At 68.8% G+C, this 12,026-nt stretch overlaps 1 protein-coding gene across 27 annotated transcripts in view; it reads right to left on the reverse strand.

The window, feature by feature from the left end:
- Positions 1-321: 321 nt before the first annotated feature.
- The window catches only part of PLEC (plectin), a 56,005-nt gene continuing 44,300 nt past the window's right edge, over positions 322-12,026 (reverse strand). For 26 of the 27 annotated variants that reach the window (XM_040494683.1, XM_040494684.1, XM_040494682.1 and 23 more), the window contains 2 exons: positions 7,853-11,233; positions 322-7,742 (listed from right to left, as the gene is read on the reverse strand). In XM_040494683.1, the coding sequence (XP_040350617.1) occupies positions 1,524-7,742; positions 7,853-11,233 (9,600 nt within the window). In that variant the 3' untranslated portion in view covers positions 322-1,523. The remainder of the gene's footprint in view (positions 7,743-7,852; positions 11,234-12,026) is intronic. The other variant, XM_040494706.1, reaches the window with a different exon arrangement.

A 12,026-nucleotide genomic window follows, 5' to 3' on the forward strand; every position in this document is an offset into this window, starting at 1 on the left:
GGCACGGGCAACGTTGGCTGGCGGGAGAGCACGGACCCCCCTCAGCAGCGCCGCCTGCGAACTGGGTGTGTGGGCCCAGCAGAGGGACAGGCCAGCAGCGGGATGAGCGGCAGGGGCTGAGGACCCTACGGGAGCAAGCCTCCGCCCTGCCCTCCGCTCGGTACCGGAAACACAGGCCTCAGGCCAGTCACGGAGGCCCTGCTCCCCTGCCCTTGGCCCAGATGCCCGGCCAAGCTCAGAGCCTGGGGCTGCAGCGTTGATCCACCCCGCCCCCAGCACACACCCGACCCGGGGATGAGAAAACAACGCAGGACCCACAGGAAGGTTGGAATTGCTTTTATTGGGGTGAGCGCTGCAGGCTCACCCGTGGTCGGGTTAGTGTTCTGCCCTCACAGAGGCAGCCGAAGCCTGGCGCCTCCACCCGCGGCCTGCCTGGGTTAGTGGAACATGCAAAGCTTCATCAGAGAGTGGAGGCAGGGGTGGAAGCCACCGAGGCCAGGGGCTGGATGGAACAAGAGGGGAGGGAACTGGGCTGGGCTGCTGCCTGTGCCCGGGCCTGACAAGGAGGTGCGGCTGTCGCGGACAGGCAGGCAGGAAGCACCCAGGGGGGACCCACGGGGGAGCAGAGTCCTGCAGAAGCCCCGGCCATACCCAGCCTGGCCCCGGGGCTGGCACGCCCGGGAGCTGGGCCGGTGGGGAGTCTGTCACCGGGAGGGTCTGTCTCCCACCCCAGGTCTGGGTCCTCGGGGCCTGGGGTGGAGGGAGGACACTGAAGGCACTTACTAAGGGACTGAGGCTGGAAGGCTGAAGCCGGACGCCTGGGGTCTCGGGACAGTGTCAGGGGCTAGGGGCTGGGGACGGCGCCTGCAGCTGGGCAGGGGCCAGGCGCGGGCCGGGCACGGGAGAGGCTTGGCCCGGGCCAGCTGGTGCTGTAGACTGGACCCTCATCTTCCCACGGGCAGGCTGGAAAAGAGATGACTAACCCCGGACCCCCTCCCTCCCCAGCAAGGCCCACCGAGCAAGGAAATCAGTCCTGGAAACAGGAAGAGAAGCTGGTTCTGAGGGCCCTGCTAGCGACGGGGCCGACCCGGCTCCCCCGGGCGGCTAGGATCAGTGGTTGGGTGTCAGTGAGCCCAGCGAGCAGGGCTGGGGCGGGGGGCGGGGGGGGAACCTTGCCCAGACGATACCCTCTAGAGAGACAGGAGGGCTAGGAGGGCCGGGCTTGGGGCCGGGCCCGGGACCCTCCAAGGCACCTGGCTGTGGTGAGTGGCAGGTAGACAGGAGCAGGGAGGCCTGGGGGATGAGCTGGTCAGCGGGTCTGCACCAGCTCCCTCCCTGACCGCCTCCCTGGGACGCAGGCTGTCTGGACAGCAGATACATCATTAATATATTAGTCTGCTCTTTTTGGTTAGACTTTAGGCACCGCTTGGGAGGAAGACACCTTTGAAACGTTAAAGACCCCAACGCCTGGGCAGGGAACCTGGCCACATGCAGAGCGGGAGGGCAGGGGTGCAGGCAGCGGGTCAGGCCGCCGCGGACTCGGGGCCCCCCAGGGAGGACGCGGGCCCGGAGGCGTAGCGGCGGCCGTAGCCCGAGGAAGAGTAGGAGGAGGAGGAGAAGGTCATGGAGAAGCCGGAACCCGTGGCGTCAAAGCTGCCGCGGCGGGAGCCAGCCCGGGAACCGGTGCGCGAGCCGGAGCGCGAGCCGGCCGCGGAGCCGGAGCCGCTGACGCTGTAGGGGCTGTAGTAGCCCTTGCTGGACTGGGCGGCGGCCTCCAGCAGCCGGAGCCCCGTGCCCTCCTCCACCATGCTGCGGTCCAACGCGTCCTTGTACGAGATCTTGAGCTTGGTCTTGGGGCAGGTGAGGTACTTGGAATACGCGCCGACGTCTCGCAGCTTCTGGGCGGTTCGGGCGTCCACCATGCCACGCTGCAGGGCCTCGTCGAGGGGCACACGGCCCGGCGCGTCGGGCTCGATCAGGCCTCCCGTCAGGTACTGCACCTCCAGGAAGCGCTGGCCTGCCTCGTAGTAGAGCCAGCCCTTCTTCAGGGCCTGAGCGGCCGACATCTTGGTCTTGGTGCGCGGGTCCTCGAAGCCACAGAAGGCTTTCTGGGCCAGGTTGATGCGGTCCACCATGATCTTATCCACCAAGCCCTTGTTGACGGCGTCGGTGACGGGGAAGCGCTCCCCGGTGCTGGGGTCGATGATGCCCCCCGTGCAGGCCTGGGCCTCCAGCAGCCGCTGCCCGGTGATGTTGTCCACCAGGTTGCGGTGCATGGCCTCCGTGATGGACACCTTCTCCAGCGTCTCCGTGTCCAGGATGCCGGCCACGGGGCCGGTCTCCTCGGTGGGGTCTGACCAGGAGGCCGCCTGGGTCCTGGAGGCGGCGGGGCTGATGGGGTAGGAGGAGGAGGACCCCACGGAAGAAGAGCGGGAGCGGAAGCCACCAGCGTTGCCCGAGAGCATGTCGGCGAACTCGGTGATGGAGAGCGTGCCGGCGCGGTACTGGTCCAGCGCCGAGCGGTCGATGAGGCTCCTGGAGATGGCCTCGTCGATGTCGTACTGGCGGCCTGAGCGGCGGTCGATGATCATGGACTTGACCACGCCGTCGGAAGAGGAGATGGTGATCTCCTCCCACTCGCACTCCTGCTCGGACAGCTCCAGGTACGTCTGGTGGTCGATGAGGCCCTTGCGGTAGGCCTCGTACACGGACATCTCCTTGCCCGTCTCGGGGTCCACGATCACGACACGCCGCTTGCGCACCGAGGACTTGGAGGACGTCTTCCGCTCCCGTTTCTTCTCCTTCAGGGGCAGCAGGCGCAGGCCCGTCTGGGGGTCCGTGACGCAGCGCTCCATGAGCTGCAGGTACGTGAGGTTCTCCTCCGTGTTGGGGTCGAAGAAGCCCTTGGTGTCGTCCGAGGGGTCGGTCAGGATCTCGTTCATCTCCTCGTCAAAGAGGCCGCGCTTGTAGGCCACGTCCACGGGCAGCCGGTGGCTCTCCTCGGGGTCGATGATGCCGCCCGTGGCGATCTGGGCCTCCAGCAGGCGGATGCCGTGGTCCTTCAGGATGAGGCCCTTCTTCATGGCCTGGAAGAGAGAGATGAGCTTCCCCGAGTACGGGTCCTTGTAGCCAGTGACGGCGCGCTCGGCCGACAGCAGCTTGTCCTTGAACTCGGGGCCCACGATGCCCATGCGCACGGCCTCCTCCACAGTCAGCTTGAGCCCCTTGATGGGGTCGATGACGTAGCCGGTGGCCGCCTGCGCCTCCAGGAGCTCGAAGGCCGTGCCGGGGCGGATGATGCCCTTCTTCATGGCCTGATACACGGACAGCCGCTCCTTGGTGGCATCGACGAAGACACCGGCGATGCAGCTGGTGCCCTCGAGGAACTTCTGCAGGTTCTTGGAGACCTCCTCCACGGAGGTCAGGCCCTCCCGCAGCTGCAGCGCCGTGGCCTCGTCCATGACCTGCGAGCGCACCAGCTCCTCCACCGTGATCTGCTTGCGCAGGCCGCGGAAAGTCAGCTTGCGGGCGTCCGAAAGCGGCAGGAGCAGCTGGCCGCTGGTCTCGTGGCGACGGCACCTCCTGAGCAGCTGCGTGTAACTGAGGCGCTCGTCAGTGGAGGGATCCGGGTAGCTGCGCACCTCGCTGGGCTCCGACAGCTGGTCGTGCGTGTCCTTGTTGAGGTAGCCGCGCTGGTAGGCCACCTCCAAGGGGAGGTGGAAGCCCAGGCGCGGGTCCACGATGCCGCCCGTGGCCAGCTGGGCGTCCAGCAGCCGCAGGGCCTCCTCGGCAGGGATCAGGTCCTTCTTCATGGCCTGGAAGAGCGAGATCGTCTGCTCCGTGTAGGGGTCCCGGTAGCCGGTCACGGCCCGCTCGGCCGAGAGCAGCCGGTCGTGCAGTTCGGGGCCTACCAAGCCCTTCCGCACGGCTTCGTCCACGGTCAGCCGCTCGCCCTTCACGGGATCCAGGAGGAAGCCCGTGGCCGCCTGTGCCTCCAGCAGAAACCGGGCCACCTCGGCACTCAGCAACCCTTTCTTCAGCGCCTGGTAGATGGTGAGCGTCTGCCGGGAGCCCGGCAGGTAGACGCCAGCCACACAGCCCGTGCCGTACAGGTAGCGTGAGACCGACTCCGCCTCCAGCACCTCTCGGAGGCTCTTGGCGCCCTCCCGGAGAAGGCCGTAGGTCTCGCGGGAGATGATCCGGGCCTCGTAGAGGTCCTCGGCCGTGAGGCGGCGGCGGATGTAGTCGTAGGAAGCCAGGTTCTGCTGGCGCACGATCTCGGTCTTCTCGATAATCTCGATGATGATGATGATCATACGCTCCTTGGTCACCCGGCCGGCCCGGAAGTCCGCCATGAGCCGGGCTCGCTGCTCTTCTGGGATCAGGTCCGACTGCATCACCTCCCACAGGGACATGGTGGAGCCGCCGCGGTCGCCGCCGCCAGGGATGTCGATCTGCGTCTCCTCGAACGCCCTGCGGGTCTCCTCCTCCGTGTACACCTGCGTGCTCTCCACCACCTCCGTCTTCTCAGCTCCTTTCAGGGGCAGCAGGCGCAGGCCCGTCTCGGGGTCCTCCACGCAGCGCTCCAGCAGCTGCAGGTAGGTGAGGTTCTCGTGCGTGTTGGGGTCGAAGAAGCCCTTGGTGTCGTCGCTCGGGTCCGCCAGGACGCGGTTCATCTCCTCGTCAAAGTAGCCGCGCTTGTAGGCCACGTCCACGGGCAGGCGGTGGCTGTGCACCGGGTCGATGATGCCGCCCGTGGCGATCTGGGCCTCCAGCAGGCGGATGCCGTGCTCCCTAAGGACCAGGCCCTTCTTCATGGCCTGGAAGAGGGAGATGGTGTCGCCGGAGTAGGGGTCCGTGTAGCCGGTGACGGCCTTCTCGGCAGACAGCAGCTTCTCGTGCAGCTCGGGGCCCACGACGCCCGCCTTCACGGCCTCGTGGACGTACAAGCGCTGATTCCTCACAGGGTCCACCAGAAAGCCGGTGGCCGCTTGGGCCTCGAGCAGCAGAGTGGCCGTGCTGGGCCTAAGCAGGCCCCGCCGCATGGCCTCATAGATGGTCACCTTCTCCTTGGAGTCCTCCAGGTAGATGCCGGCCAGGCAGCCGCTACCCCGGAGAAGTGTCCGCACAGAGTCCACCTCTGACAGGTCCTTCACAGACGTCTTGCCGTCCTTGAGCTGCTCAAACTGGGCCCTGCTGAGGACGCCGGCAGCCACGAGCTCACTGGCCGGCACCGGGGCGCGGAGGCCGCTGAAAGACAGCCTTTCCTGGCGCACGGTCTCCACCTCCTCCACGATGGTGATGACGATCTTGATGATCTTCTCCACGGTGACGGTGCCCGTGCGGAACTGCCGCACCAGCTCCTGTCTCTGCTCCGCCGTGAAGTACTCGGAGCTGAGGAGCTCCCACACAGTCACCGTCTTGCCCTTAAAGCTGCCCACGGGGACCTCAACGGCAGTCTTCTGAAAGGTCTCGCGAGCCTGCAGCTCGGAGCAGAGTCCCTCCCGCCGGGCCCGGGCCTCCTTCTCCGAGAGCGGCAGCAGGCTCAGCCCCGTCAGCGGGTCGGGCCGGCACTGTCGCTGCAGCTGGCCATAAGTGACCGGCTCCTGTGTGCCGGGGTCGCAGTAGGTCTTGGCTTCATCCTTGGGCGCCGACAGGGCTCGGCTGGTCTCCTCGTCCAGGTAGCCCCGGGCACAGGCAACGTCTACGGGCACACGGTGACTCTTGCTCGGGTCCACGATGCCACCTGTGGACAACTGGGCATCCAGCAGGCGCCAGCCCTGCTCCCTGGGGATGAGGCCCTTCTTCAGGGCCTGGAACAGGGAGACGCTCTGCCCTGAGTAGGGGTCCTTGTAGCCGGTCACGGCCTTCTCAGCCGACAGCAGCTTCTCGTGCAGCTCAGGCCCCACCAGGCCGGCCCGCACCGCCTCGTCCACGGTGAGCCGGGCGCTCGTGGCGGGGTCGATGATGTGCCCGGTGCCGGCCTGGGCCTCCAGCAGGGCCACCGCCGCCTCTGGCTGCACTAGGTCCTTCTTCAGGGCCTCGTAGACGCTCAGCCTCTGTCCCGCCTCCTCCAGCCACACACCAGCAATGACGTTGTTGCCCCGCAGGGCCCGCCGCACGGCATCCACCTCGGCCACCTCTCGCACCGAACGCTCGCCCTGCTGCAGCTGGTGGTAGAGATCGCGGTCGATGACCCCGCTCTCGAACAGCTCGGCGGCAGGGACCAGGGCGCGCAGGCCCTCGAAGCAAAGCTGCCCTTTCTGCTCGTGCTCCTCGACCACCGTGATGACGATCTTGATAATCTTCTCCACGGTGACCTTGCCCGTGCGGAACTGCCGCACCAGGTCCCGCCGCTGCTCTGCCGTGAAGTACTCTGAGTTGATGAGCTCCCAGATGGTCACCGTCTTGCCCCGGAACTTGCCAAATGGTGCGGACACGGTGGCTTTCTCGAACACGTCCCGGGCCTCCGAGTCAGTGTAGACCAGCTCCCTACCCTTGGCAGCTTGATCCGTGAGGGGCAGCAGGCGCAGGCCCGTCTCGGGGTCCTCCACGCAGCGCTCCAGCAGCTGCAGGTAGGTGAGGTTCTCGTGCGTGTTGGGGTCGAAGAAGCCCTTGGTGTCGTCGCTCGGGTCTGCCAGGACGCGGTTCATCTCCTCGTCGAAGTAGCCGCGCTTGTAGGCCACGTCCACGGGCAGGCGGTGGCTGTGCACCGGGTCGATGATGCCGCCCGTGGCGATCTGGGCCTCCAGCAGGCGGATGCCGTGCTCCCGCACGATGAGGTCCTTCTTCATGGCCTGGAAGAGGGAGATCTGCTCCCCGGTGTAGGGATCCTTGTAGCCGGTGACGGCGCGCTCGGCCGACAGCAGCTTGTGGTGCAGCTCTGGGCCCACGACGCCCTCCTTCACGGCCTCGTTGACGGTCAGCCGTCGGTTCCGCACAGGGTCAAGGAGGAAGCCCGAGGCAGCCTGGGCCTCCAGCAGGATGAGAGCCGTGCCCGGGCTCAGCAGCTGCCTCCGTAGGGCCGCGTACACACTCAGCTTCTCGTTGCTGGGCGTCAGCAGCAGCCCGGCAACGCCACTGCGGCCGTGCAGGTAGCCGCGCACGTCATCCCGCTGAGCGAGCTCGGCCACGGTTGTGCGGCCCTGGGCCAGCCGCTGCAGCTCCTCGGCGCTCAGGACGCCGACCTCCTGCAGCCACTGGGCCGGCACCTTCCGCCGAAGGCCGTCGAAGGCGTGGTCGGGCTCCACCTCGGCCGCCGGGCCGTCGTGGGTGACCCGGCCGTTTGGCAGGGCTTTGGCAGCCGCGGCCTGCGAGGCGGCAACCTCCTCCGAGTGCGCCAGCGCGGCCCGGTGCTCCTCCTCCAGGCGTCGCAGCCGCTCGCGCAGCCGCTGGTTCTCCTCCTCCAGCAGCTTCTCCTGCTGCTGCCGCTGCCGTTCCAGCAGCTGCAGCTCCTCCTGCTTGCGCCGCACGCCCTCCTCGGCCTCATGCTGGCGCTGCCGGGCCTCCTCCATGCTGGCCACCAGCCGCTGCCTCTCCTCCTCCATCTGCCGCTGCTGCCGCTGCTGCTCCTCCCGTAGCTTCTGTGCCTTGGCCACCTCGTCCTGGAAGAGCTGCTCCAACTTGGCCTTCTCCTGCTCGATGAAGTGCTCCCGCTGCAGCAGGCTGTCCTTCTCCGACAGGAAGCTCTGCTGGAGGGCCCGCGTCTCCTGCACCAGCTGCTCCTGCTGCACCGCCTGCATCTGCAAGGGAGGGGGAAGGGAGGACACAGTCAGGGAGGCCAGCGAGCCGGCGGCAGAGCAGGCCCCCACCCGGGGCCCGCCCACGTGCGCCCGCGGGGCGGGGCCGGTACCTCCTCGGACTTCAGCTGCAGCAGCCTGGCCTCCTCCTTGAGCTTCTCCTTCTCGCGCTCCAACTCTGCGATGGCGGCCCGCAGGCGCTCGGCGTCGCGGTCACTCTGCTGCCGCTGGATCTCCAGCGTCTGCACCAGCGTCACCTTCTCCTGTGTGGCGAGCTCGGTGCGGTGCAGCTTCTCCCCGATGTCCTCGGCCTGCCTGCGGAAGCGCTGGGCATCCTCCTCGGCGCGGGCCTGGGCCCGGCTCATCTCGGCCACGCGCAGCTTGAGGCGCTCGGCCTCGGCGCTCATCTCCAGCTGCCGCTGCCGTTCCGCCTCCAGGGTCCGCTGGAAGCCCTGCGTCTCCTCGGCCAGCTGCTGGGCCATCTGCTCCTTGTCCTCCTGCAGCTGCCGGGCCTGCTCCTGCGCCAGCTCCTTCTGCCGCTGCAGCAGCTCGGCCTCGGCCTTGAGGCGGGTGGCCTCCTGCACCGCCTGCATCTTCTCCTTGAGCATCTTCTCGGCCAGGGCGCGCTGCTGCGCCAGGTCCTCCTCCGCCAGCTGCCGCAGCCGGGCCGCCTCCTGGGCCGCCACGCTCAGCCGGGCGGCCTCCTCCGCCACCTGCTTCATTTTCTCAGCCTCCTCCTGCAGGAAGCGCTGCGTGTTGTCCTTGTCACGCAGGATGAGCGCGCGGTTCTCCGCCTCGATGCGCGCCTTCAGCTTGCCGAGCTCCTCCATCTGCACGCGCACGGAGAAGAGCTCCTCCTCCACCTGGCTGCGCTGGCGGGCGGCCTCCGTCACCTCCGCCTTCAGCCGCTGCAGCTCCTCGTCCAGGATGCTTTTCTGGTGGTCCGTCTCCTCCAGCTGCAGCCGCAGCGCGGTCAGCTCCTGCTCCACCTGCGCCTTCTGCCGCAGAGTCTGCTCGGCGAACTTCTTGTGCTTCTCCATCTCGGCGTCGGCCACCTGCTTCTGCCGCAGGGCGGCCTGCTCCGCCTGCGCCCGCCGCGCCGCCTCCTGCTCCGCCTCCTTGCGCAGCTTCTCCGCGGCGGCCTGCGCCTGCGCGCGCGCCTGCGCCTGCTCCTCGGCCAACTGCTTCAGCCGCTCGGCCTCCTCCACCTGCCGCCGGGACTGCGCCGCCTCCCGCTCGGCCCGCTCCCGCGCCTCCTCCGCGTCCTCGGCCGCCCGCCGCGCCGCCTCCGCCTCGCCCCGCAGCCGCTCCAGCACACTCTGCTCTTGCTGGAGCGTCTGCTGCAGCTCCTGCTCCTTCTGCTGCACCGCAAAAGCGTGCGCCTTCTCCTCCGCCTGCAGCCGCTTCTGCGCGGCCTCCTGCGCCAGCTGCAGCTGCCGAGCCGACTCCTGCTCCGCGCGCTCGCGCAGGCGTCGCGCCTCCTCCACTTTGGCCTTGAGCCGCTCCACCTCCTCCAGGGCGGACTTGCGCTGCCGCGCAGCCTCCTCCTCCGCCGCGAGGCTCTTCTGCACGCGCTCTTCCGCCTCGCGGCGCCGCTGTTCCTCCTCGGCCGCCAGCTGCCGCTGCCGCGTGGCCTCCTGCTCCGCCTGCTCCTTGCTGCGCAGCGTGTCCTCGGCACTGCTGCGGATGCGCCCCAGCTCCAGCTCCAGCTCCGCCTTGCCGGCGGCCGCCTTTTCAAAGCTCGCCTTGAGCGCCAGGATCTCCTCCTCCACCTGCCGCCGCTGCCGCAGTGTGTCCTCCACCAGCCCCTTCTGCCGCTCCAGCTCGCTCTCCGACGCCTTGCGCAGCTGCGCCAGCCGCTCTTCGATATCCGCCTTGTGCTGGGCGGCCTGCTCCTCCAGCCGCCGCCGCTGGAAGGCTTCGTCCTCTGCCAGCCGCCGCAGGCGCTCGTTCTCCGCCTCCTTCTCCTTGAGCGCAATCTCCGCCTCAGTCTTAAGCCGCGTGGCCTCGCCGATGGCGGCCAGCTTCTCGGCGAGCACCCTCTCCGCCTCCGCTCGCTGCTGCGCCGCATCCTCCTCTGCCAGCTGCCGTTGCCGCTTGGCCTCCTCGGCCAGGGCACGCAGGCGGGCGGCCTCCTCCGCCAGCTCCCGGAAGCGGCTGGCCTCGGCCTCCAGCCTCTGCTTGGACTTCTCGCTGGTGGAACGGGACTCCTCCTCGGCCCGCGCCTTGCTGGCCAGCAGCACCTCCATCTCGGCCCGCACCTTGGCCAGCTCCGCCTCCAGCTCCTGGCGCTTCTGGGTGGCCGCCCCCGCTTCCCGCTGCAACCGGGCCAGCTCCTCTTCCAGCAGCTGCCGCTGCTGCTCCCCCTGCTCCGTCTCAGCCCGCAGCCGGATCAGCTCCTGTTCCGCCACCAGGCGCTGCTGGGCAGTGCCCTCCGCCAGCTGCCGCTGCTTCTCCAGCTCCTGCTCGGCCAGCTCCCGCTGCCGCACGGCCTGCTCTTCTGCCTTGCCGCGGCGCCGAGCCTCGCGCTCGGCCTCCTCCTTCTGCTTCTCCGCCTCCGCCTGCGCCAGGCTCTTCTGCTGGGCCACCTCCTCCGCCTGCAGCCGCAGCCGCAGCGCCTCATTGGCTTTCAGCCGCCAGCGCTCCAGCTCCTGCTCCGCCTCCTCGCGGGCCCGCTCGGCCTCTGCCTGCTGCTGCGCCCGCCGCTCGGCCTCCTCCCGCAGCTGCGCGACAGCCACGTGCTCTTCCTGCAGCGTGCGCTCCAGCTGCGCCGTCTTCTCCGCGAAGGAGGCGCGCTTGCTCTGCAGCTCCGCCTCCGCGCTGCGCTGCGCCGTCTCCAGGGCCACCTGCACCTGGCGGGCCCGCTCGGCTTCGGCCTGCCGCAGGCGCCGCTCCGCCTCCTCGGCCTGGAGCCGCAGTTCCTCGAGCGCCTGCACGGCCCGCTGCTTTTCTCGAGCCGCCTCGGCCTCCGCCTTCACGCGCAGGGCCAGCTCCGCCTCCGCCTGCCGCTTGCGCTGGCTCTCGTCCTGCACCTGCCGCCGCAAGCGCTCCGCCTCCTCCTGCGCCTGTCGCTTCTGCGCCTCGGCCTCCTCCGCGCGTGCGCGCAGCGCCTGCAGCTCGCCCTCGGCCCCACCCCGCTGGCGCTCGGTCGCCTCCAGCTGCAGGCGCACCACGCGAATCTCCTCCTCGATGCGCAGCCGGCTGCGTTCCGCGGCTTCCGCCTGCCGGGCCTTAGCCTGGATCTCCGCTTCCGAGCTCTGCCGCAAGTGCTGCAGCTCTTCCTGGATGCTTCGCTTCTGCTGCTGCGCGTCCACCGCCGCCTCTTCCCGCCGCGCCACCTCCTCCTGCATGCGCCGCTGCAGCTCCCGGGCCTCCTGCTCTGCCTGCGCCTTCGCCTGGGCGTGCGCCTCGGCCAGCTGCCGTTGCTTCTCCAGCGCGGCCTCCACCTCGGCTAGCCGCTCCCGCTCCTCTGCCCGCTGCTGCTCAGCCAGCCTCTGTGGCCGCGGCAGAGAGAGGGAGAGAACCAGAGAGAGCGGTGAGCACAGAGCGGGCCGCCAGGCACTCACATGACACGGCACCACCACAGTTCACTCCGACAGCGCGGTGCGGGGGTTGGGGGGGGGGGGTGGAGGGAAGACAGAGGTCACAGCCCGGCGGAGGGAGACAGCGTGCACCCGCCCAGGGCACTCAAGGCAGCGAGCGCAGCCTGGCCCCACCGTGCTCACCAGCCTGGGGAAGGAGGCCCAGGCGTCCTCCCCTCTTCCCGCAGACAGGCGATGGAGACAGATGGACAGGGGGGGAGAGAGAGAGAGAGAGAGAGAGAGCAAAGCAGGAAGTTCGCAGGGCGTGCGAGCCGCACCCACCACACAGCCCTGCCTGAGCCCCGCCGAACACCTGCCCGCCTGGCTCTGGCTGCAGGGTCCCTCTCTCTGGACCTGGGCCCGTTCCTGCCGCCCAGCGGGGTGGAACAGGATACAACGGCCGGTGTGAAACAGCAGAGCAGATCTGAGGGCCTTGCAAGCCAGACGGCGAGTCTACCCAGGAAGCAGGAGGAACAGGACAGGTAGCCACCCTGGCCCACTGAGACACGCCAGAACCCCCCCTCCCTAGCCCCGGTGATCTGACACTCCCCAGCTCTTCCGGAGCAAGTGGCCAAGTGCAGAGGCCACGTGGAATCCCAAGGAGGAACACACACATGAGCGCCGGTAGGACGCCTGTCCGGGGGCACGTGCCAACAGAGGAGAAAGAGGAGGCGCCAGCCACCACGGGGAGAGCAGTGCAGCGCCA

The sequence above is a fragment of the Herpailurus yagouaroundi genome, unplaced genomic scaffold (genome assembly GCF_014898765.1).
Source record: "Herpailurus yagouaroundi ecotype Mexico unplaced genomic scaffold, PumYag 186, whole genome shotgun sequence".
Taxonomy (NCBI): Eukaryota; Metazoa; Chordata; class Mammalia; order Carnivora; family Felidae; genus Herpailurus; species Herpailurus yagouaroundi.